The sequence below is a fragment of the Sabethes cyaneus genome, chromosome 3, assembly GCF_943734655.1.
Source record: "Sabethes cyaneus chromosome 3, idSabCyanKW18_F2, whole genome shotgun sequence".
Lineage (NCBI taxonomy): Eukaryota > Metazoa > Arthropoda > Insecta > Diptera > Culicidae > Sabethes > Sabethes cyaneus.
This window is the reverse complement of record NC_071355.1, coordinates 195,052,790-195,079,583: the sequence shown is the minus strand read 5'-3', so window position 1 is coordinate 195,079,583 and position 26,794 is coordinate 195,052,790. Positions and strand designations below refer to the sequence as shown.

The 26,794-nt window shown below is 38.0% G+C and overlaps 1 protein-coding gene and 5 non-coding genes across 7 annotated transcripts in view; 5 read left to right on the top strand and 1 right to left on the bottom strand.

Moving 5' to 3' along the window:
• The first annotated feature begins 1,211 nt into the window (after positions 1-1,211).
• Positions 1,212-26,794, top strand: part of LOC128744446 (tubulin monoglutamylase TTLL4-like) — a 45,378-nt gene continuing 19,795 nt past the window's right edge. Inside the window, exon 1 of one of the 2 annotated variants that reach the window (XM_053841471.1) lies at positions 1,212-1,853. Coding sequence is in view for 1 of the 2 variants with exons in the window: in XM_053841470.1 (XP_053697445.1) it covers positions 12,661-12,699 (39 nt within the window). In the remaining variant the exon portion in view is untranslated. Of the gene's footprint in view, positions 1,854-12,236; positions 12,700-26,794 lie in introns of those variants that run through there. The other variant, XM_053841470.1, reaches the window with a different exon arrangement.
• On the bottom strand, positions 2,167-2,268 carry Trnay-gua (transfer RNA tyrosine (anticodon GUA)). The gene is made up of 2 exons: positions 2,232-2,268; positions 2,167-2,202 (listed from the first exon to the last, which is right to left on the bottom strand). It is a non-coding gene; the product is annotated as a tRNA-Tyr (tRNA).
• On the top strand, positions 2,453-2,554 carry Trnay-gua (transfer RNA tyrosine (anticodon GUA)). Its single transcript has 2 exons — positions 2,453-2,489; positions 2,519-2,554. It is a non-coding gene; the product is annotated as a tRNA-Tyr (tRNA).
• Trnay-gua (transfer RNA tyrosine (anticodon GUA)) lies at positions 6,793-6,887 on the top strand. The gene is made up of 2 exons: positions 6,793-6,829; positions 6,852-6,887. It is a non-coding gene; the product is annotated as a tRNA-Tyr (tRNA).
• On the top strand, positions 9,454-9,548 carry Trnay-gua (transfer RNA tyrosine (anticodon GUA)). Its single transcript has 2 exons — positions 9,454-9,490; positions 9,513-9,548. It is a non-coding gene; the product is annotated as a tRNA-Tyr (tRNA).
• On the top strand, positions 11,477-11,571 carry Trnay-gua (transfer RNA tyrosine (anticodon GUA)). The gene is made up of 2 exons: positions 11,477-11,513; positions 11,536-11,571. It is a non-coding gene; the product is annotated as a tRNA-Tyr (tRNA).

The following is a 26,794-nucleotide window of genomic DNA, read 5'->3' as shown; positions in this document are numbered from 1 at the left end:
ACTATTTCTGGAGGGCGCCACCGACAGATTTTACACACAAAAAATCGATTATTTCCTTCGAGCCTGTTAATCTGTTCTCTGTGTTGTCCGGTCAACTTATCCGTCAATTGTGCATGACGTTTGTTCAGATTTTAATGTGAACGCATTCATACCAACGGGATGGCAAGGTTGTCATCTCCCATATATTTGGTGCGTAACCAACATCACTGGCACTGGCACCCGAAAAATAGCCTGCTCACCCTAAAGCCATGTTAATTCGGGTAACAAAACTTGATGTGGTTTGTACCAAATGATGGCAGTTTGAGATTATTTCTGCAGTTTAATGCAATTTGTCCAATATTCTCACGGTTTTGAAATATTTTTCATCATACGATATTTTTCTGTAGAATGAATGAGAATGCGACTTCAGTTTATGCAGTTTTAGTGAAATCGGAATGAGAATAGATGTCCGTTACGCTGGTATTCTAGTGTGCCACCCTGTTGATTCATACCAACGGAGATCAGATTATAAATGTTCAGAGTACGGAAGGTCATTCCAGTGCACTCAAAATATTCTGCACATAACTAATGGTAAATTTCCATATGAAATTCTAGATGATTATCATGTGCCGCATATAAACACAATCCGCCTAGAAATACACATAGAAATTATACGGATATGAATAGTATGTGCAATTATACACATAAAAAATATGCGCATATGAATAGTATGTGCAAAAGTTTCGCGTACCCATAAATTATAACTGTGTGGCATATAAAGTTCATTGACTAGGCACATTGCAAAAATCTATGTGTGGGACACATAGAAACTATACGAAAAGTTTTCTCAGTGTGGGGGTACACGGTAATCACGATTAATTTTCATTAATCACAAGAGATTGATTACCAAGAATTAATTGTAGGTAATCAGCGCAATAATCAAAGGCTTTTTTTCAAAAGAAACGTAGTAATCATTGCTGTTGGAAACCAACAAGCATGCAATGAAGCATGAAAAATTATCAAATTTGGTGTATTGTCAGATTACACACCACATTGTTGAACACTCGGGACACCCATTGGATCTTTCGAATATTCAGCTTATTCCCAGCCACAGGGTGAACATTGCCCCTGCGCATTTAGCGTACAAAACGTCAAATCGAAATCATCAATTCCGAAGTTTTGATTTAAAATTTTCGCTCTCCCTGCCATCTTTGAAAGCCGTGACGATCAAACCGAACTTGAGCAGATATCGTTTTCCGGATCGGTGTGCGCGTTTATTTTCATTTTTTGCTTTATTTTCTTTTAAATTAGTGCTGTGAGTATGACTATCAATCGGTGTTGAAATAACGAACAAAATTTTCCTGAGACTGTAAGAAAGTGCCGTGCAACGGTGAAGAAAAATATCTGCGGAACAGGGCTAGCCGCTAGCGCTACAGCAAGAACTTTTCGTGTTCGCCTTGCTGCCGTCTGTCATCGTGCGTTGCTCTTTGCCACAAACTTCGCGGGAGTATTTTATTTTTCCTGTGCTCGACTGTTTCACTCTTCGTTGCGAGTGTGTGCGTGTGTTTCGGATTGATTAAAGCTGGTTGAAGATACGCGCGAAAGAAAACGTAAACAAAAACACACCAGCGTAATTTTCACCCCGAGTTGTATTGGTGTTTCGTTTTGTGGTGCAGTTTCGATTTTTTTTCTTTTCGATCAATGAAAAATCCAAAACAAGAATAGTTTATATTAAAATTGAAGTACATAATCGTGTGTGAAAATTTTTACTATATTACCTGAAAATAATGGATACAAAAGCTTAATTGCATCGTGTCAGCTGAAGAAATTATACAACCCCTTCAAGAAGTAAAAATACATTGGAATACATTGAGGTGAGTTCACTTAAGAAATTGAAAGTAATTTTTTGTTCGACATTATAAAACTGATTGTCTTGCAAATTGTTTAAAAAAAGACATGACTATATTTTTAAATGATTCGGAGCAAAATTTTTGTTGGAATCTTGTACAACAATGTACTGAAGTTATTACAGGACCAAATTCAAATTACTTAAAGTTTGGTTCAACAAATTGTTGCTAACATTGACATGTATTTGTACTAGACTCTTATAACGCTTAAGGGAAAAATACTCCAACTGAAATAAAATTAATTGTTTAACAATTGCAATAAACTGGCAAAAAGAAAGTCTCCTTCGAGCCGGATTTGAACCAGCGACCTATGGATAACTGTTTTTAAAGTTCCTTGATCCCAATCTACAGTCCACCGCTCTACCAACTGAGCTATCGAAGGCTTCGTGTCGAAGTCGAGTTGATAGTAGAGCAAATGCTTCGCACGATCGAATTGCTTGCAGCTTTGGTCTGCCTCCAGGCGATCGTCGTCGGTGCGGTCAGTTTGAAATGCTACTCTTGCCTTGACGGTCATGAATCAAGTTGATTTGATACCGACAAAATAAAATGCTAAATTAACTGTGGCACCTTCGATAGCTCAGTTGGTAGAGCGGTGGACTGTAGATTGGGATCGAGGAACTTCAACAACAGTTATCCATAGGTCGCTGGTTCAAATCCGGCTCGAAGGATTGAAGCTCTTTTTTGATCTCAAACCTGTCGGTAATGAATTTTTATTCAGTCACAAGGCTAAGTTCGCTAAATCTGCAACTAGCATCAACTATTGCGTTGTTACACAACAGTCTGCCAAAAATACAGTCGACGCCGGAATCGCCCAAGTTCGAAGCTGTCGTCGCCCTGTGTGACCAACATGTCGCGTACCACACTCGAGAGCAACCGACGCCACCGCCAGCAGAGTAGATCATCGAACGGCACCAATCGCTTAAATCATGAATTTGGCACACGTTGCTGCTGTGATTGATTGCTGACTGCGGACTGCATGCTGCAATCGATGCAATTTCATTTGTATGTACACAAACAGCCATATCACTCGGATTACGTTTTAATGCAACAAGCACAATCAGTTAATCACGTGTCGATGAAGTCTATTTATTGACTCTTCAATAATTACACTTCCGTTTGTTTTATACGTTCATAGTACATTCAACCGGGCACTAAAGATTTCCTGGCACCAGATGTCAAGGTCAGCCGATTTTGGGTCATCTTTAATAGATTTCTGTTATTGTAGGTAAAATTTGATAGTTTTTTATGTGTTCTTGACTCTAGATTATGCAAATTACTTCATGTCACGTAACTATGGCGTGAATGGGAGATAAGAACGAGACATACTACCGTGACGGGTTGAACGAGGATTGCATGGCATTTACGTAGGATAGTTTTCTATGGCTTCGTTTTGGAAGGTCAAACTTTCAAACTGAACTCAGGCTTTTCCCTGCAATAACGAGAACTGAACGCTAAGCTGTTTTCATGTTGCTGCAATTTCACCGATTAGAATCGGACGTCCGACAACTTTGTAGTTCACACGAGTAAGGATCGTGCTACCAAAATAGAACTTCGTGAATCTGAATCTATCGTTTAGCGTCGTTCAGTTCTAGGTCAAATTTTTAAATTCCCCATTTGCACTTTAGACCACTTAATACAATATAGTTGTTTACTTGTTTTGTTTCCTTTACTTAGTAATAACCTCACAACAAAAATTAAATTGTAGTTAAAGCGTTCATTTCATAATCTATTTAGGTTTAGATATAAAGATTCTAATTTGAATCATGCCTTTTTTGACTTTTGATTAGCACTTGAACTTAGGTGTGGATGAATTCTCAAGCACCTTCTTGTGAACTTTGAGAAAAAAATTGGAAAAACTGATTTTGGGTTCTGGAAGCACTGTCCACGGATGTTCCGGATATGCCATTCAGTTAAACTGCCACCTATGACGTGAGAAATAATTCCACTGCGATCCGGAATATCTCCGGGAAAGTAGTACCAAAGTTTGTTAATACATTCATTCATTATGTAAAAAACGAATAAAATTCAATGGAGATAGAACAAAAAGAGCTACTGCAGGTTTCCTTATTTTTGATGTCTGAGACGTAAATGTAATTCAATGTATGATGCTGTAGTCTATTAGGCTTTCGTTTTAAGCAAAGAGGTTCAGCACGTCAATATTTATCTTTTAACAACATCGAAATAGTTGCATTACTTTCATATTTTTTTCGAGAAGTTTATCAGATTTCTAATAACTAAGTGGCGCTGTCGTCCCAAGCCAATCACAAATGAGCGTGCGGTAGTCGACAGGTGGATGTAGTTGTTCGATGAGCCTCCCAAAGGCAATACTATAAAAGGAGTCAAAAGCCGCCTACAATAAGCTCTCCCAAGTCTTGTTACGTTTATTATGTCGTCTATTTCAAATAGCAAGAGTATACGTAGGATAGTACCAGATAGGCTTTACGGGAGCCTGCGCTCAATGGATCAGATTTTTGCTTCGAAAAATCCTTAAGAAATGTCTGGAGTATTTCTCACGTACTATATTTTCGTGGATTTTAAGGCAGCAACCAATTTTTTTCGCCTTTTCTGTTGGGTACTCTTACCACTGCGTCCAGTATTTTGAACTATTGTGGTATGCCCCATTTTATTATTTTACTATGCGCTTCAAACTTACTTATCACTAATTGAGGAAGTAACAGGCTGGTAGCTGGAGCGAGACATATGCCAATCAGGGATGAATAGGTTTATGAACGTCTGCGTACTATTTGTGCTCCACGATTGTAGAGCAAGTGTTCTGAGGTTACATATCATCTTGTACGAAACCGAGATTCCGAAGATGATATTTACTCGGACAATGTCCTGTCGCAAGACCGGTAAGCTTGTTGAGATCTCTCTTATTGAGCGACTTTTAAGTAACCCTCATACTCGACGTTATATATTTTTAGATTGTTTGAGCGATTGTACGCTACAGCCATCCTACTGGCCATAACTGTTCGGCTCTCGTTTTGTTTCAGCCCACTCTCCAGCACACAGTCAGAGATCAGGCAGAGTGAATCTCGACCCGTGAGTAGAGAGTTGGAGCCACAGCTTCGTTTGTCGACTCAAAACGAGTCGGTGTGTTGAGGATAGACGAAGATCAAGACTGAACCTCTGATAGCCCATCGTTGTCCTGCTCCTGCCCTATTCTCCTCTCCTCCTCATTCGTTTCTTTGTTTTTCGGCAGAGAGAGCATACGCGGTAAGAAATCGTCCACTGCATCAGTGACGGGCTTGATGCAGCAAGGGCAAATTACTGTGGAGGGCGCCCTGGTACTCTACAGGCTCCGTTGCGGCGAGAGAATTTATAGAACCCCCTCCACCATTCATCCCTCGGCACGTGTCGCGTCACATCTTGAGTTTATCCACTCGAGTTTTTAAATAATAGCCTTGGATAACAGCTATTAAAACCATCCTCCTTTAGGGGCTTTGGACCCTCTGCTTTAGTTCTTTGTAGTCTTACCTCCTACAAGAATCGTCTTGCAGGCAGAGAGTTTACACTTAGCCCTCGCATGAGTGCCCCTTCTCTGTCCGCATACGACCCTAGTTTCCACCGGTTGTCAGATTTCCACTAAGGAACGTATCCCGGATGGTACTACGGGGAGGTAGAGATGGAGTTGCTGCATAAGAGGCGGTGGAACTTCGTGGTAGTTGTGGAGCGCATTATTCAACCATTTACCATCCACGTATCAGCCTAATCAGTTTAGGCAATCCATCAGATCGTCAACAGATCCTCGATAAATTCTGGGAATGCAACTTACAGACTCACCATTTGTTTATAGACTTTAAAGTGGCATACGATTGAGTTAAACCAAATGAGCTATGGCGGATTAAACTTGAACCTGGTTTTACAAAAAAACGTACCAGCCTAATCAGTTTTGTTGTAAAACAATGTTCAAGCATAATCCGCCATAGCTTATTTGGTTTAACTCAATCGTATACCACTTTAAAGTCTGTAAACAAATGGTGGGTCTGTAAGTTGGATCTATTATTTTTCGGCCTTCCAGAGTAGGGTCTCTCTTAAGCAACCAGCATAGTTATTCATAGGTCGCTGGTTCAAATCCGGCTCCAAGGATGGATTTCTTTCGCGTTCAACCTCGATCTCCATGGTATTTTACAAATATTGCGTAACTAGTTCTGTTCTCAAAAATAGTCCGTTTGAGATTGGATTTACTTACGACTTTTCGAATGTTGATCACTCGATTCTTTAAAATTTATAGAGATTTTGTGGATTTATGTAGATCTGTGACGGAGAATTGTTCTAGGATCGAAATATCAATGAGCTGTTGTTCAAAAATGCCTAGAATTGAACGTTTGCTTACTAGATTACAAGATGAACGTAAAGGAGATATCGATCTGTTGCTTCCGGAATAATTTGCGACTAGAGCGCAAACTATTGTAACTATTTTTATGTACAGGCGTAATTATGCAAAATGCAGATTTTGAGCATAAATAAACAGATTCCAAGTAGTATTGCTGAGAAACTGTAAAATAGGTTCATTATACGACAATTTATGGTATTGTAATCGATTTTTCTCGCTTCTATTTAAATTACAATTTGCATAACGTACGTACATACTTGCAAATTTTTAAAGTGGTATTCCTCATTGTTTACATTTTGCTAGTTACGCCCTAATCGGAAATCACGTTGGATTTATAATGGTTGCAGGGTATTTATAGTCGATAGTTGATGTAATGTACACTAATGAAAAGATGTTGAGTATTTTTACGATTTTGAGGATGCATGTATGCTGCAACTCAAGATGGTTTTTTTCCTAGTCATATTTCATTAGGACCTTGTGTCGGATGGAATTAATAAGTAAACGATCAAATAAACAAACACCGTGCGACGGTTTACCTGCCCTGAAATTTTGTACGTCTACACCCACCCGCCTTTGATAGCTCAGTTGGTAGAGCGGTGGACTGTAGCGCATAAGCATCCAGCATAGTTATCCATAGGTCGCTGGTTCAAATCCGGCTCAAAGGATGATTTTTTTAAACACTTCGCGGCTTAATTCGTTGAACTGTGCTACATTTGCCAAATTTTGAATATTTTTTTACTAAAAGACTCACTGATATCTCTAATCTGACTTGCTCAACAATTGTCTTCCACTGTTTTATTTAAAGTGCCTCATTTTATATTAATACTAGCGGACCCGACAAACTTCGTATTGCCACAAATTAAACTGTGTTGTACATAAATCGCGAATCTCGGATGACCTTTGTCACAATCTCGAGTTTTGCAAGTTTCTAAGGAGTTTATGGGTGTTTTAATATACAAATTTTCCTCACAGTAAAGTAGAAATCAACTCCTCCCATCGCTCAGCCTGATAAAATAAAGCGGATAGCATTTAAATATTCGCCATCATTACAAACCATTTCGCCGAATATCATTTTGCGGAACACCAATTCTCGGTTGACCATAACGCGGAATATAGAGTTTCGCAGAATACCATTTCACGGAAAATCTTTTCGTAGAAAGTACCATTTCGCAGGGGTGACCCAACTGAAGGAAAGTAATAGAGGTCAGTAGATCTAGGAAAATAAATAAATCTATATAGAGGTGATCTCTACGGGGGGCTGCCCACCGCAGTAGCCGGCGCTTCCGACGGCAGGTCGCCGGCAACACTCGCGGCCTGTGGTCGTCTCGCGCTGAATTATCTAATGTTGCTATTGATAGTTTTTGGTGGTCTTGTTATTGATTAATGTTTTATGAAAGAGTGTAAAATTCCTCGAGCTCGATTAGTTTTTGAGTTACGCAAAAATTTCTGTTTTATTTGTATGAGAGTCCTTATCCCCCTACCACAGGGGTGAGGGGTCTCAAACCATCATTAAAAAAATTCCTGCCTCCAAAACCCCCACATGCCAAATTTGGTTCCATTTGCTTGATTAGTTCTCGAGTTATGAGGAAATTTGTATTTCATTTGTATGGGAGCCCCCCCCCCTCTTAAAAGGGAGAGGGGTCATTTTTCTCCTAAAGAGGGGAGGGGTCTCAATTCAACATAGAAAAAAATTGCCTACAAAAACACCCACATGCTAAATTTGGTTCCATTTGCTTGATTAGTTCTCGAGTTATGAGGAAATTTGTATTTCATTTGTATGGGAGCCCCCATCCTAAAAAGTAAAGGGGTCCTAATTCATCATAGAAAAAATTCATGCCTCCAAAAACACCCACATGCCAAATATGGTTCCATTTGATTAATTAGTTCTCGAGTTATGAGGAAATCTGATTTCATTTGTATAATAGCCCCCCCTCCTAAAGTGGGGAGGGGTCTCAATTCACTATAGAAAAAATTCTTGTCTCCAAAAATACCCACATGTAAAATTTTGTTCCATTTGCTTGATTAGTTCTCGAGTTATGCAGAAATGTGTGTTTCATTTGTATGGGAGCCCTCCCTCTTATTGGTGGGAGGGGTTTCTAACCATCATAAGAACCTTCCCTGGCCCCAAAAACCCCTACATGCAAATTTTCACGCCGATCGGCTCATTAGTTTTCGATTCTATAAAGTACATTCGGGCAGACAGACCGAAATCCATTTTATAGGTATAAATTTGCATGGGAACCCCCCCCCCTCTTAGTGGGGGTAGGAATCTCTAACCATCATAAGAACCTTTCCTGGCACCAAAAAAAAAACCCCTACATGCAAATTTTCACTCCGATCGGTTCAGTAGTTTTCGATTCTATAAGGAACATAGGGCAGACAGAAATCCATTTTTATAGGCATAGATTTGTACGGGAGCCCACCCCCTTTTAGTGGGAGAGGAGTCTTTTGCCATCGAGAGAACCTTCCCTGGCACCGAAAACCCCTACATGCAAATTTTCACGCCGATCGGTTCAGTAGTTTTCGATTCTATAAGGAACATAGGGACAGACAGACAGAAATCCATTTTTATAGGTATAGATAGCACATCTGTATTCTAAATAGTTATTTATTTAAAATCGTAAGACATTCCGAGGTTTTTTCACAAGGTTTCTTCGAAATTTTAGAGATTTTGTGCATTTATTGCTTCACTGATTTGGAGGAGCTGTGGTTTCAACAAGACGACACAACATGCCACGCCGCGCGTGCCACAATTGATTGATTTATAGGAAACTTTTGCGAATGACACGTTGAATTGGTCCAAAGATCACGCGATTTAACGCTATCGGATCGTTTTTATGAGGCTATGTGAAGTTTCTGGTTTTACGCCGATAAGCCGCAGATTATTGGTGCCTCGGAAGACAATAATACTAACACTGGCGGTCTTGCTTCTAGAATCTCGAAAGTTTCTATTTTCTACAGAAAAGATGACCTTGTAGCCTATGTACGAAACCAGATTCTGTGCAACTCTTTTTCGTCCGAGCTCCGTTTTGTTGACCTAAAATACTGCATTATACTGAAACAAATTATACAAGTGATTATACCTATGTTTATATATTTCTTATCAACTCTCAGATGTGCAGCATGCTCTGGCCAGCTTTTGTTTTGCATTTAAATCGGTGGGTCCATTTCACCGTCAACACCGTGCAACTGTTTACCTGTCCTGAAATTTTGCACGTTTACACCCAACCGCCTTTGATAGCTCAGTTGGTAGAGCGGTGGACTGTAGCGCATAGACATCAAGCATAGTTATCCATAGGTCGCTGGTTCAAATCCGGCTCAAAGGATGAATTTCTTTTTTGAAGCACATCGCTGTTTAATTTGTTTGACCTTAATATTTTCAACGAACCTATTAGCTCGTTAAAATTATAATGCATTGGATAACGGCTTTTTCAATTGAACTACTGTTTATTTAGGGTATGTTGCTGCTTCGTCGTAATTGTCTATTCCCGTCCTATCCAGCACAAATTATTAAAAAGGTCAGCATTTTTATGACACATAATGCAAAACTAGTTATTTCCCAATATTTTAGTTTGTTGTCTATCATATGCGATCAATCAGCTAGCTCGCGATGAGCTGAGATCTATTTAAATGCTTTTTATCATTAAAGAAGTCCTACCAGCCAAATTTCCTACGTTTTTTCGTGCGACGAAGAAGAAAATGTCGACTAATCGTTTTAATTTCGGTCATTCAAAAATGAAAATATCTCACGCAAGGCATTGTCGTTATTCTACAGCCAGAAAAACTTGCCTGACCTGCAGAAATTTTGCAGAATAACATTTGTCATGCCGTCCTACACAAATACATGCGCGTTAGCTTCTTAAACATTGTTGTGATTTTTAGTTCGGACGATGAAAAATTTTGATGGACGGATGTTAAAACGGCACGACAAATTTAAGAAATTAAGTCTATTGCGTAATTTCAATAATATGCTTTAATAATCGCTTTTCAGTGATTTCAAAGTTCACGGATCGGAAGGTAAGTGTGTTTTAGTTAAATCAGCACAAGAACTTTTGGAGTATTCATTAAATCCATCCAACAAATGAAGAAAATTAGAATGGCTTTACTTACTACGACAGGAATCAGAAATAAACCCTACGTTTTTTTATTTTTTTACTTAATGACTCACAGAAATTTCTAATCTGAGTTAACTCAGTAAGTATCTACTTATAAGCGGGAATAGTACGATCACTCTGGCTTTGCATTTGACAGTATCGTCGCAGCCGAGCAAAATTTGACAATGCTGTACATATATGGGACACGTAGAACTAGTTATTATCTGCAATTTTGCTGAATAAAACTTGGCTGTATCCTTCGTATTTAAAATTCTACACAGCTGCTATCTCGTTGGTAACCAAATCAACGTTCATTTGGCAGTGTTGTAGCATCGTAAACACAAAAGATTCTGCTAAACTCTTTTCAGCAATATTGTAGATAATAACTAGTTCTACAAATGTTCTATGTTTAACTTATTCAAATTTTACTTGATTGAAACGGTACTGCCATATGAATCGAAATTGAGTCAAAGTGCTCGAACCAGCTCTGCCTGTAAGTATTCCAAATTCTTGTTAATTTAAAATGAAATTTACGACATTTCGAAGTTTACTCACTTAGACATGTTTTCGATTTTGTGGATTTGTTAACCCTAATATGTGAAAAAGGATCGAAATATCATTGTGCTCCCGTACGAAAATGGCAAGAGTTGAATGTTTACTTGCAAGTATCCGTAGCAAAGGGCATCGAATTATAGTCGGTAAAAGCTATCCCGACCTGTTAATCGCCGTCTTTGGTCACAAGATCGTATATATACAACATTAAATTAACTAACAATTGCTGTTATAAACAAACAATTAAAAATTATTAGTTGAAATTAATAGTTATTCATCGATGCATTGCTTCTCGAGTCCTGAATGAAGCTGAAATCTTAATCAAATCTTTTCTCAAAAGTAGCTGGACACCCTGTTGTTGAATTTAGATTTGAATTGCTATTTAGCACTCATTCGCAGGCATTACCCAGGTGCATTCATGAGCATGTATTTTATAAATGTTTTGTTTATTTATTTCTTATCAACGAACGTAAATTCTCCGATGTGCAACCAGCTCGGTCGAACTGTTTCCTCTCGGATTTACGGTGAGTCCATTTCACCGTCCGTCAACACCAGCCGTGGAACGGTTCACTTGTTTGTTCGAAATTTTATGCATTTGCTGCTAACTGCCTTTGATAGCTCAGTTGGTAGAGCGGTGGACTGTAGCGCTTAAACTTCCAGCATAGTTATCCATAGGTCGCTGGTTCAAATCCGGCTCAAAGGATGGATTTATTTTGTAAAATACATCTTGCTTTAATTTTGCTCAATTGACAGGTGTCAAAATATCACCCTAAATTTTTCCTTGATGAAAAAGAAAATTAGTTTTATTGAAACAAAATTATTTATTTCACCTTCCACCTTTGGTGCGTGCCAGCATACAATAAAAGTTCATGAACCAACCGTTCCAAATATCTCCACCACTGCCGTTGGTTGCAAACTGCAAACAGTTTTTCCGTTCAATTTGTACAGTAGTGCACAATACACACGAAAAGCACTACCGCGGCCACCCTCAACTTGACGAATCACACATCGACACCTGCCTCTTACTGCCGCTGCCTCGGCTCGTATCCCGTTTCCTACCGCCAGTGAACTTTTGCTGCCATTATTCTCCCGTACGAAAGGGGCGAAATCCGCGAAAGCTTGCCAACAAACCAACAACGGCGCAGCAGAACCGTGCGCACTGTGGGAAAAGCCGAGCAGCAGCAACCAGCAACAGTAGCAGCAGGCGGTAGTGGGAAGCGGAAAAACAAAAATCTACGATTAAAACAAAAATTTGAATGGCTTGTTCCGTTCAGTCAAGTGGCGACTCACGAGCGATGAGAACGCGCCGCCGAACCGCCAAGTTTCTCGGTTGAATCTCATTGGAAAGCGATTTCGAAAAAAAAGTTATCTGTATTACCGCTATCCGATACAGTGAGTGATAGTGCCAATCAAACTCCGGTTTGCCAACGGAGTTCAACGGAGAAAAGGCACTGTTCACCAGTGAAGATAGAGACTGAAAAATAAACCCTCTGGTTTTATTTTGGAATCAATCGCTGCCAATATACACGATCTAAATAATTGGCGGGACAACCGCAACTCATAACCCCTTCATTGTTGCACACGCGGTTAAACTCGGCCAGACTTGCATTGCTAATGCAGCAAAAGCCTGCCTGCAGCGTGAAGTGTTTAAATAAACTGCCGTACTTGTTATTTTTAGTGGAAAAGTTTTTAGCTCCTTTTAGTGCAATAAAGTGACGGGTTGACTATTGCACGTGTTTGAGCAAAAGAAGTCGTGAAGAAACCCACGTGCGAGAAAACCGAGTGTTCAACGATGGCTTGTCACGCGAATTTTTCCTGCGTTTGTACCTATGTAAGTGGAGTCAAAAGAAGAAGTTTTTTAATGTTTGTTTTTAAAATATTTTAATATTATTCAAAATCCCTAATTAAGTTATTTTAGTTTAATGTGATTTGTAGTCTAGAAATAATGATTGGTAATGGTGGCATGGGAAAATAATCAAGCTTCGAAAAAAAAGTTCGAGTTCAGTCCAATCAGCCAGGATTAATTGGCCTGATAACATGTTGAGCCGAATGAAAATTGCAAAATTCCAATTTTGTTATTCGTACAAACTCGGTGAGAACGGTTTCTAATGAAAAGCGCACACTGATTTTTTTTAATTTGAATCAATTCTAGCGGGAGTTTGTCTGATTAACAGTCCCAATCCCGTACAAAAAACAAAAAGCAAAATTGGTGAGGATCAATTGGGAGTTTCTGTCTTTGTTATTGTGCCAATGCTTTAATTTTCGTGTATTTATAACTTTTGGTCGTATCATGGAATCCTCAATAAGGAAAAGGATATTTAGTCAATACGTTTATACATTTCTTTACAAACCGTGCATAATCGTATACAGGTATACCTCGATATAAGACAGCCTCGTTATAAAACAACCTCGATATAAGACAATTCGATATAAGACAATTTTGTCTTATATCGAAACAAATCCCTTTGACATAGCTGATAACGATACCAGAGCTGATTTTCCATTCTGAAATCGGTGCCATGAAGATGTTCATTATTTCAAAATAACCCCAAAAATAGTAAAAAACTAATAGTTCAAACAATAATAAATAGTTCAAAAACCATAAACACATAACACAAAGCAAAATTGGCGACCGCTAATGCAACTTTTTTTTTGAAAAAATCATGTTTCGATATAAGACAATTTCGATATAAGACAACTTTTAGAAATTATAAACTGTCTTATATCGAGGTATCCCTGTAGTAAGACAGTACATGAATAAATCTTATTAAATCTTTCATAAGTTACCGAGATCGTCGAAATCTCTTATGGAGTGTTGGTTTAGGACTCCGCAGGGTGTCATTCCAAAATTCCAAAATGTGTCTTGTCCATCAATATTCGTAAATTGTATGGTAATTAATATAACATTGTTTTTAAATTGATAGATAGTGAAAATCCACGAAAAGTTCCAAATTTCCGCACACATTTTCAGTGTCACCGCCTTACTTTCCAAGCACACCCTCCTGGTCCCAGTCCTAATCCTAACTACTGGAATTTCACCCCCAAAAGGGACACAAGGAAACGTTCCAACAGGACTGAGATTATTTTTATCGCTTGAACTTAGACTATTATGATATCCTAAAAGTAAACCAGTTTGGCAAAGTGTTCAACGACACACTCATTTCGAACGATTGTATGAGAATGCCGTTCTAACACAAGATATTACAGCTATTTAGTCATTCTGACTGGTACCGGTATAAATGTCAATATCATAAAAATATATTTGTTTTTAATCTATATAAAGTAACATTAAGTATATAAAATGTACTCTCTACTTAATAGCTACCAAAGTCATAACATTATTTCTGAATGCAAATGTTACATGCTGCAGGAATTTTGAGTTAAAATTGCACGACCAGTCAAAATGACTGGTTTGGTATATCTAGTGTTAATATATTCAGAACTAATGTCTTGTGAGAAAGGGTAATGAAAATAATGTAAAGCTTGTTTTTTGTCTTCACCTTTTCTGATTTACTGTAGGTAGGGCTGTCTTACATCACCGTAGTCAATGACAACTTTTATTGCCATTTTATTGTTATTTTGTTTGTTCTGTATAAAAACCTATATATGTAATATGAACTGGTTTGTAATGTGAAAGACTATCAAAGATAAAAAAAATCAACGCTTGATGCCATTTTAAAATCCATGATGGCGGATTATTGTTTTGCATTTCGCTTGAAAACGGCTGCAGGGTGTAGCAGGAAAAATACGAAAAATTAGGACATTTCCTTCTAATTCTATTTACAACTGCTTTAAGCAATAATATCACAAATCTCTAGTTCAGTTATCTTTTTATTAGGTCTTTTCAAATCGTTTTACTCGATTTGTTCTTTATTTTTATCAATGATATCTTCAAGATGACGCCGAAAACTAAAACACGCCTTTCCACATGGTTTTCCGACATCCATGGCATGTGCGCGTTATGACTTCACATTAGGGTGAAATCACTGACGAACTGGCATGTCGCCTAGAAGAAAATCCTTTAAAAACCATCGTCCTTGACAGTCCTTGACTTGACATTTTGCTTGCACACTAGCACCCTCTGTTATGCATGTTGCGGGGTAGCTTGCATTTGCAGGGTTTTATGGTGTAGGTTTTTTTACATTTGCAGGGTTTTATACTGCGGGTTTTTAACATTTGCATGGTTTTACACTGAAAACTAGAAGCAACACTCGAGCGCCGCGGTGTGGCCATGTTGCGAAACATGTTTTTTTGAAAAATAAGGGGTTTTTGAATGGACAATGAAATTAAAGCGAGCGTCTCGTCTGTTTGTCTGTGGTGAAATGTTTTGCAGGTTTGTACTTCAATATACACCCAAATCGAATAATCCAATGGGTTAAGGTCCGGATTGCCAGGAAGTCACAGATCTTTCGGTTAAAATTGCATGTTCTCCATCAACCATCGTTGGGTCCGATTTGACGTTTGACATGGCGCTCCATCCTATTGTAGGACAATTTATTGATCCTTAGAGAAGTTTGCTTTTACCCAGAAAAGCACTTGGAACTTTAAAATATCGATATATACTTCGGTATTGATTTCAACACCAAAGCAAAGCAAAGCCAAGGGTATGAACGTCCTGTTGAGAACTTGACCCTTTTTATCTTTATTTTCGACAGACTTCACAGCCGGCTATTAGAGTACAGGACAGTTACGGGGCTAGTGCAACGATCCTACTGACTCTATCTGGCAACACCGCCTAGCCGAGATTCGAACATTCGACGACTGGCTTGTTAGACCAGCATCGTACCTTGAAACCAACTAAGATTTTAACACCACCATCAATGAAAACAGACGGCATTTTCAAACCGTTGAACACCACCAAGCCTAACATCATGACGAATTTGGGTTGGAAATTAAACTTCATTTTTGTTGAGGTATCCACAAATTTCTACGCTGAAATGAACCGGTCTGTGCGGCTGTTGGGCACTGCAACGATGCTGAGCAGCTTTCGTCGGAGAACAGGATTATCATTTTTTCTTTCTACAACAAAGAAAACAATCTCTTCTAACGAGTCAATCGTTGTTCCTTTATACACCCCGTAATCAAATGGCGTTTTACTTACTTCTACCCAGGAAAATGATTGCAAGTCTTCTTTGATAATTCTTCGCACGGATTTTTCTGAAATTTTTGGCAAGTTTCCTTGTGGAACGTTCCGGGTTGCTAGCAATCTTTGCACGAACCGATTTGATCACGTTTGGCGGACGCGCAAACCGCGACCCTGCACTTCCCAGCTTCCGGTGCTTAGAACCATGCTGTAGAATCTTTTTGTTGCGATGAACTGCGGCCAAATGACATCCTACCAAATTAGCAATCTCCTTCGGCGTCTTCTGGACTAGCAGCAAACTCGCAATCACTTCTTTGGCGTACATTTTAACAAATTTGCAATAATACAATTTCGATATTCTGACGCACCGCTGAAAAATAAACGTAAACAATTACACTATCAACAGAAATAAGTTATTAGTTACTCAAATTAACCCAATATTACAGTTTAAACATTTTCGCATATTTTCCTGCCGCATCCTGTAGACTTTTTTAAGAATAGGATTGGCTGTTAGCAATCGAGAATCGATTGCTGCCACCATTTTCAAATCAAAGATAGCTGATGACTATTCAAGAGGATATATGGAGTTCATTATGGAGTTTTTTGGAATGGGAATGGCTGTCAGGAATAAATTTAAATGATTGGCCTTCTTTAAATGTTATTCGAGAAATTTATACATTTAAAGCTGTGCTGTAGGTAAAACTGTGGGCTTAAACGTCTTTTTGAGACTTGACCCTTCTTTCTCGACAGACTTCGCGGCCGGCTATGACAGTACAGGACAGCTACGGGGCTAGTGCCTAAATCCTTCTGACTTTTTCTAGCACACCACCTAGCCGACATTCGAACATACGACGACTGGCTTGTCAGACCAGCATCATACCCCGAAGCTAACTAATATTAATACATTAGATTAATATATTAGATATTCAATAAAACACACCTACGCTCTTTAAATTTTCCAATCACACTTAACAGCAATGGTTAAGATCATGTAACGTTATATAAGACATTTGTAGAGCGCTTTCTAGAAGAATGAATGAATGAATTTTATGAAGTGGTGCTTGAAAACGTGTTTTGTAATAAGCGTTTTGTCGTTTTGCCTTGTTTTCAACACTTACGGCACTAAAAAGGACGTAATTCAAATCTGCACCATATTTTGAAATTCAAAGATTCAGCATAACCGCACGAATCGTCTGGTGGGATCCAATTTCATGGAGCCCCTCGAAAAAATGGTCAAAACATTCCAGTTCCGATCACTAGGAACGATGCCTTAAGCAGTGTGTCCAGATTTTAAATGACTCGAGCTTCAATCATTCGATCATTCGACTGTGTTTTGAATCCAGTCAATCTGCCGCTTGCGAAGACTGCAACCAACAAGAGAAGCCAACAGTCCCTTCAAGAGAAGCCAGCAGTCGTTTTTCCGTGTTGCGTTCATAGTGAACAGTGTAAACTGCAAACTAACTGGGAGCATAAGGTGACGTATATTTTCGTTTCACTTTTTGTCTCCAAATTGGCTCCCAACACTAAAAGTTTGTCGCCCGGCGTCGGCCCGACGTTAGCAAAATATTCGTTTATGTCGTACGGAGTCCGACCGAGTTCTCCATGCACACAGGGTTTTATTCTAATTCCCGTCGTAATAAATAAAGCCATTCTAATTTTCATCATTTGTTGGATGGATTTAATGAATACTCCAAAAGTTCTTGTGCTGATTTGATAAAACACACTTACTTTCCGATCCGTGAACTTTGAAATCACTGAAAAGCGGCTATTAAAGCATATTACTGAAATTATGCAACTGACTTTATTTCTAAAATTCGTCGTGCCGTTTTAAAATCCGTTCATCAAAATTTTTCATCGTCCGAACTAAAAATCATAACAATGTCATAAATCATAACGAAGCTAACGCGCATGTATTTGTGTAGGACGCATGATATATGTTATTCTATCAAATTTCTGCAGGTCAGGCAAGTTTTCCTGGCTGTAGAATAACGACAATGCCTTGCGTGAGTTTATGTTAGTTATTTTCATTTATGAATGACGGACATTAACACGATTAGTCTACATTGTCTTCTGCGTCGCACGAAAAAACGTTGGAAATTTGGCTGGTAGGACTTCTTTAATGATAAAAAGCATTTAAATAGATCTCAGCTCACTTTGATTGATCGCGTATGATTGACAACAAACTAAAATATTAGGAAATAACTAGTTTTGCATTATGTGTCATAAAAATGCTGATATTTTTAATAATTTGTGTTGGATAGGGCGGGAATAGGCAATTACGACGTTGTAGCAACATACCCTATTGTGGTTGTTTTTTTGGAATATTGAATCATACAATAGCGCGGTTGCTTTTCGTTAGTTGACGGCCAGTCAATTGACTGTTTTGGAGTCATTCGCCGCTCCAAACGGTAGAAGAAACCTGATCGAAATGACAATGTTTAATAAGATCAGAACGCATTCGTTCTACTGTACAAGCGCAAGTATAACAAGTTGTGTTATGCATACCGTCCGTATTCCACCACTAAACGGACGCACAGTGGATCCTCTCCATACAAATGCTGGACAAAAATAAAAAAGCTGTCCAAGGATGTTGAAACTGCCACCTAAGAGTAATTTTGTGTCGCTGAATGTGATTTTTGCATCTAAAATGTTCTAAAATTATCATATGAACGTCTAGGGTTGATTAAAAAAATTTTAACACTGTAAATCATATACTTTATTTTTCTGCTACATTTTATGTATTCTGAGTGTTTTACAACAAACTAAACTACTAAAATTAAAATAAATTGGGCAAGCTCATGTTTCCAATACATAACTGTGTTTCAATTTGAAGTATTATTTCATATTCACGTATGTTTTGAAACAGATTAAAACTGTTTTTTTGGCTATAGTGTTTCTTGCTATACTTGAAATTTTGATGCAATTTGAAAGATAGTGATGGATAACAAAAGTAATGACCTAATATGGAAGCGACATATGAATCATAGAAAGATTTCATGCGATTTCAGATATTTAAGATGATAAATAAATAATAAAGAATCAGACATGGCACAATCATTTTGATTCAAATCACATTCATTTGACAGTACCGTCTTAATCAAGCAGAATCTGAAAAAGTTACATATGGGGCATTTGTAGAGCTAGTTATTATGTTATTATCTGGCTGAATTAAATTTGCTGAATAAAGCTAGGCAGTATCTTTTGTATTTAAGGTACTATATGGTTACTACCCCGTTGGTAACCAAATGAACGTTCACAGTGAATACAAAAGATACAACCCTGCTTTATTCAGCAAAATTGTAGATAATAACTAGCTCTACAAATGCGACATATATAACTTTTTCAAATTTTGCTTAATTGGGACGGTACTGTCAAATGAATATGAATTGAGTCAAAGTGATCGTGGCAACCCTGTTCAGAATTCATCAAATTTGAGACCTTGGCGCAGAACGGCGCAAGATGCCACTATGATTTTTGAAAACTAGACAAAATTTCCTGTAAAATGAAACATGAGCGGCCGATGCACTAGTATGCACTCCTAAGTAGATGGCGTCCTACAGACCGAAACACTGTTTAAAAATCAAATAATAACGTGTATTTTATATTGTAACTTTTATAACAATGATGTTTTGTAAAATCTAAAAATTCCATTGGATTCCCAAGAAAATTTCCTATCAAAACACATCTTTGCATGGACTGGTGTTCGATATTTTAAACATACCAACACGAATTCAATATCAAAGGGTGTAAAGTTTTCGCATTGCGAATTTCAACAAATTTTACTGACTTTGGTATCTTCAAAAAATTCTACAAGCTTTAGTTTTTACTCAATTTACTTAAAAATGTGGCATATATATATTCAATGATAGTACATTTAAGAAAAAAATATGAAAACAATAAAAATCGAAAATCGATTTTGGCATTTTTGTCCGGCCCGGCCCCTCTGTGGGACGGTGTGAAACGGAATCTGAATGCGCGGTGGTGTGACTGCTGTAGAAAAAGGATCGGTTAAAGCCCTGCTCAGCAGCCAGCTATTACAGTACATGACAAACGTGGGGTTAGCATTAAGATCCTGTTGCCTCTAACAACCTCCCCCAGCTGAGATTCGAACATACGGCGTCCGGCTTGTCGGGCTGAGGAGGCTACACAGAATGTTTTTCTCGAAAGCTCGTTAAAACACTTTTGCTACTAATAGCATTGAAATCGGTTCAGTGATTGAAAAGTAATGGAATTTCAATCAAAGAAATATTAGCAAAACTGGTGATTTTTGTAACCACTGTACACACTTCGAAAAAATCTTGTAAATTTACGTTTTTCGATATGCACATAAATGGAGCATCGCAAATCATATTCAATTACGTGTTATTTCTCTTAAATGCTTTTTACATTTGGGTTGATGTAAAACTAAATCTTTCGTAAAACTAAATCGTCTTGAATGCAATCTGGTATGATTGGTTTGAGTCTTTGCTTAATGTGGGCGATTATTACCACGAAAATACATATCACGCCCCTCGTTTTGGCTACAGACAAGGCTCTTATATATATATATATATATATATATATATATATATATATATATATATATATATATATATATAGATTTTACATCGAATGTGAGATTCATTTTTTCGTTCTGTGAGCGCAGAAAGATGGGTCGATGGGCAATCATGGGTCAAACTCATGAAAATAGTTTTCTTATTCAAGATTTTACAGCCAAGACCTGCATAACCTACTCCTATGCCTTGTAGGTGCATATTTTTGTTTCACTGTCAACGCTTCTATAATTTACTTAAACCTATTTAAGTTTGCAAAAGTATTAATTTCGCACGTGACAAATTCCCAAATTACTAATAGAGCGACATTCAGACTTCGAATAAATATGTAAACATAAAACACTCACAAATGATCACCATTATCACGTGAAGCGCATTGGAACCGGAGGCATTCGTTCCACGCCTGGAATCGCATTTCACAGTGAAATAAAATAGCTTGGCACCCAAAACTACTATCAGCATTAAATCGTGACGGAATTGAACAACCTCTGTGACTTGGCATGCATGGTAGCTGCTATCAAAGCTCTTTTTTTTTGACTGCTGTCTACTTTTGCACGGTGCGGCAAGCAAGCGTTATGTCCATGCTTTTCCCTCCGTTCAACCGAAAGACGCGACATTCCGACAGGTAGGCCAAGGTATTGCAACTGTGGCGCGCCGTCCGTAGACCGGGAGGGTCCGGATTATTTAGATCAAGGGTGAGAAATGGTATAACCTCCGCTACGTGGCAGACAAATGTGACAGGTGAATGAAGCTTTGCTGGCCATTTTCAAGAGTTCACCGACAGCCGAAGACCAGAAGAAAAAAAACTGTTTGTTCGCACTGGCACTTCCAAACCATTTCTTTTCGGCAGTGTTTCCGCCGGTGTTCACGTTTTATTGCAAAAAACTATTATCACGCTATATTTTTACCATAAAGCGTACGTGTTAAGCACCAAACGCAATGATACACAAAACTTTCGGTATGATAGATTTATATGGAGTGTGCATAATATGGTAAATTGTTACCAATTATAGTTTTGTCAGTTTTTCGTACCCGGGTCAATTTAACTGTTAGCTTTACATTCCATTCCATTAGTTACTACATAACGCTAGCTTTTCGACAAAAGTTGGAGCTTTTGGAATGGGTTCAATCTTGTAGAGACACAATAGTAGGTGTTATTGCTTGCATAAAACAAGAGGAAATCGCCTATCCTGGCATATGCTTCTATTTTTAGTCACGAGACCATAAATAGAATCCCCCTTGTTTACCCTCTATTCCGGAAGTCAATGAACTGTAGCTAAGCTCCTGCACTCTGATTGCGCCTATTCGCTGCATTGTATCTCAATGTGTTGCAGAATGTTCTACTGCCGGGGTTTGATTGACGGTTCCAGTCGTTTCGAGTTATGTGCAGTAAAAGTAAGGCTGCTGTTATGTTGCACTTTTTTCATAAACAGGTCCTTTCAATATGCACGATTTTTTTTCGCCTGTAACCCTTTTTAGCTACCGACCGATGCCTACGTTGAAATGAAAGGCAACTGCAAAACTGGCTTGACCTAAATAAGTAAAGCTCAAGCGCTAGGCTGGCTTACATTGCATAAGTGAGTGAAAATAATGTGCTCCAACAAAAACTAGGTTGGATGCCTAACGTCATTCTGGGATATCAACTTTGATGTTCACTTTTAGATCGATAATTCAAAACTAATGTGTACTACAATTGGAACAAAATTTTGCATAATGATATAAAAATCTTCGATGACCTGACTTCGATTGTACCAACAGCATTGAGTAGAAGAAAAAAATGCTACAATTGATCAACACCACATTCTGGTAAAATATCGTTCTAGTATTTAATCCTGTTATTTGCTACTAATCGGGTTACGTTAATTCCTCATTGAAAGTTGTCAGGTTCAGAAATCCCCAAAGCGTTTCCCTTAAGTTAGATGATTTCCTATTTCACGCCTAAACATACCTTGCAGCTTACGATTTACGGACGAAATAAAAGCGTTGCATGTTGGCAGCAGTTGCTAACGAGTTGTTAGAAAATATAAACTTCTAAACCCCAAGTCTAGGCCGGCATTTCTAATGACTAATGTGAGAGGAGGGGCTATTCTATAGCACCTACCGTTGTCACTGAGGAAATAAATGATTGGGAAAATTTGTTACCACTGACAATGTTTTTCTACGGTTGTCAGCTTTTATGCTGTCTGATTTTGATATTATTCATAGAAATAGTGAAATCGCGATTTAGACACCGATATCAAAGTCAAATAAGTTATCTCTTCGGGTTTTCGACCTAATTAGAATAAGCTATGTTTATTTGGTTTGTGAGGAGCAGAATATAGAATAAATAGAAAAGTTAGGGCATAATTTCAAGGAATCGGAAACTACCACCATTTCTAGTTCAAATTAATTAATAAATCTTAAGAATGATAAAAAATATAGATTTTTCTGTAACTTTGTCACAATTTTTATTCTATTAATGTTGTCAGCATTCATAAATCCAAACGATTAATCTTCATCAGTCCTTTCCAAGAGAAATTATCTTATTTTTTCACTAATTAAAAGTTATTACGTTGAATTACTTTTTCAGTTTAGTTCGAGTTTGGATCGATTCGTGGCAAAAATTTTTATTGTCCTTTTTTATTTTAAGGCCATTGCAAATCATATTTAAAGTTTTTGTCACCCCCCCCCCCCCTTGGAAATTGCCTTGAAAAATCGGGGGGCAAAAAAATAATTTGTAGGATATATGTCAAATTTCTTTTTACAAAATCAATTGTCTGTGGGCTCTACAGTCTGAAAAACTCGAAAAATGAGTCACCGAGTTGAATTGACGCTTCTAGCACGAAACAGAAATGGAATTTCCGAAAATCGTTCAAAAAAATTTTCTTTCGTTTTTGTCATTTTTCGTATTTTTTTTGCATGGAAAATAATAACGTATATATTATAAGCAAGAATAGATTCGGTTTTCACGTTTAAACCTTAAATAAAAATTATTAAAATCCATGTTTTTTTTGCTCGATTAAAAAATTCACTTTGTTTTTTTTTCGCCCCCCCCCCCCCCTTCAGTGGCCGAACACCGGAAGGACAAAAACTTTATAAAATATTTGTAATGACCTAACCTATTTTGTCCCATCGTTGCGAAAACGAAAAACACTCTTCTCATGAATCTAGAGAGATCTGAGGTATGAACTTGGGTCCTAAGAAAAAAAAAACGATCGAGAAAAATCTAATCGGCCTGTTGTTGCTCAAAGTTCAGAATTCACATATAACAAAATTACAACCGTGTAAGCATAACAGGTCTTGCAAATTGCCTGCTAACACGAACTAGTAACTTTGAAACTTAGAAATAGGTGAAAGCGTGAATGCCAATGACAGGATTTCTTCCCCCTAATCTGCCAGTTCACAATATTTCAGTGAAAATGTGTAGCATTTCCCGAGAAAAGTTAGTTGGCCAAATGGAAGATGTAAGCTTCGGAGCAATTCGTAACGCGACTCGGAAATATGGTGAGGATCTTCCTGGACAAAGTCCGGCCGCAAGCAACGCACTGTGGATCAAAATATGGATCAGAAATTCGTAAAAGCTTTCGCTCGTAAGAAATTCGTTTGGTTCGATACGTGTTCAAAAGAAATAAGAATATCGAAGAGCAACGTTGCCAAGGAATAAATGAACGTAAACTGAAACAAGGGGCAACACAAGCAGTAGCATAACGTTGTGTCACCCTTGGCAAAGACCCGATTTGGCACCCCCTCGTTTCCCTAATCAGTGTTTTTTCGAAGACTCCAGAACTCAAGACTGGGCATAGTACAAGGTTCGCATATACACAACAAAGGACTATACTGCTAACGCCATCTCTTATCTCAAGGGATGTGGGGTTAGGTCTCACCAAGTCCTAATAGCGAACACGTTTTATTAGCGGTAAGCTTTAAGCTACAAATATATTTTATTATAAGTAGTCAAATATCTCTTTGATTAAGTTTTACTCACAAATTTGGTGTAATTATACCGTCACAAATGGATCGTATCTAATTTATTCCTTGCTTTTAACTATAAATGATTTTAATTAATTTATATGCATGTAAATTATTTTAGCAACTTGCTTGATTGCACTATTGTTTTCAGGAGAACCAATTTTAATATTATTATGAGTATTATGAGTGTGAAATGCTTTCAAAACTATTCATGGCAACTGACACAAGCTGATGTTTCCGCCGGAAATGCTTGGAGCAGCACCTGTTGGCCATGAACATGTTGTTCTTGTACTGCTGTGCAACAGTGATTACACGAAGGACACGCTACCGTGGTACAAAGCCAATGGAGTCGAATTCGTACTAAAGGCGATAGATCCTCCAAACTATTCCGAGGCTTGGCCGATCGTGACTTTTGGGGCTGTAACGAAAGCACATCAGCGGAAGCACATTAAGACAGCGTATTCCACAGTGCACAGTGATCCAAAAGGGTGAAAAGTAAAACTATTTTCCTAGCGTCTTTTGTTTTCATTCTAGTTTTAGTTCAGCAGGAACACCCCCCCTAACCTAAAAGTATTAAAAGTTAGTCACTGTTCACCATGCCAAAAATAAAAAAAACTACAAGGTATACAGCCTCAAGGTTTGTACGAAAGGGTGACGTAGGACTATATCAGATCATTAGATCAAGGACTAATGTAAACTGCATTTTTGGCGTATGTATGTTTATAAGAATCTGTTAGTGCCATTGTTTAATTGAATTTTTAAAAGAAAAGAGCGAAATTTTCAAATTCAATTCTTTATTGAATGCAATGGTCGCTTCGAAAATACGTGGACGGGGGTTCATAAGTACAAGGCCTGTAACCAATGAGACATATAGATTTCTTTTAAAAATCACTTGTGTGCATCATAGAGGTTAAAATGGTAGCGAATGACCAGCCCACAGATTATTGTATTGAATATGATTATGGGTAGTTTAAAACTTTTCAATAATCTTACTTTAACTCGCTAGTGGCCTTTAAAAGGGCCATCGGTTACAAATAACATTAAAGTCAAAGCACGTTCATCGCAAATATGACATGCCAGTCGAATGTCCTTCTCTTTTGACATGAATGGCAATAGGCACGTAAGACGTCGATTCACTGTCCTTTGCTCTGAGAAGATTTTACTAGTTTACTTTCACACCGCTTCGCTTACCGCTTATTACATAGCAGAAAATATGACTGATATGCATAAATTTCTGTTTTATTTGTATGAGAGTCCTATCACATCCCCCTATCACAGGGGTGAGAGGTCTCTAGCCATCATAAAATACATGCAAGACTCCAAAATCCCTTAAAAGAGGGAGGGGTCATAATTCACCATAAAAAAATTCTGCCTTCTCAAACCCCCACATGCCAAATTTAGTTCAATTCGCTTGCTTAGTTCTAGAGATATGAGAAGATTTGTATTTCATTTGTATGGGAGACCCTCCTCTTAGAAAGGGAAAGGGTCTCAGAACACCATAGAAAAAATCCTACTTTCTGAAACCTCCACATGCCAAATCTGGTTCCATTTGCTTGATTAGTTCTCGAGTTTTGAGGACATTTGTCTTTCATTTGTATGAGAACCCCCCCTCTTACGCCCCCCTTAAAATTGGTCTCTTACCCCTTCCATAAAATTGCTGGTCATTTTTTCTATCCAACGACATATAAATTGTTCAGTTTCGTTCAGTGGTTTAGTAGTTATTAGCATTTGAAATCTTTCATTCAAACGTTACATTTCTATTTTCGTTTTCACAAAGTGATACCCAGTCCCAGTATTGTAAACAAAGGCGTAGTCCTACGTCAAAAACTTTTTTGTGTTGCGAAACGCAGACATAGTTTCTTCGGCAAAGTTGTAGACAATAAAAAGGCAAACAAATTTCTAGCGCGTGCAGAAATATAGAACATTTTCTTTGAAACTTGTTTCAAAAATAATTTTTCATACTTAGCTTTTGTTGGTTGCATTTTATAAGAACCCATTGTTCTAGACGAAGCACTTAAAACACACATTTCTGCAGAAGACCACAAATCTCTAAGACATTTACTTGCTAAGTTATCGCAAATTTAAGCTTTATGTTTCCTTAGCTTCACGAGCCTATAGAGCAAAATAGGGCAAATGGTTATGTGAAATCAGCTTCACCTTGAAAGTACTACAAATTCGCATAGGTGACCTGCTATAATGTGGGTGGTTGTCCCCATCCACCCATATTATAGTAGGCAAGCATATGTTTTATATATTTTGAGTGCATCATAAACTCAACGCACGCACACTGTCAAACCATTTTATAAACACGAAAAAACTTCAAGAATACTGTAAGTTTTGAA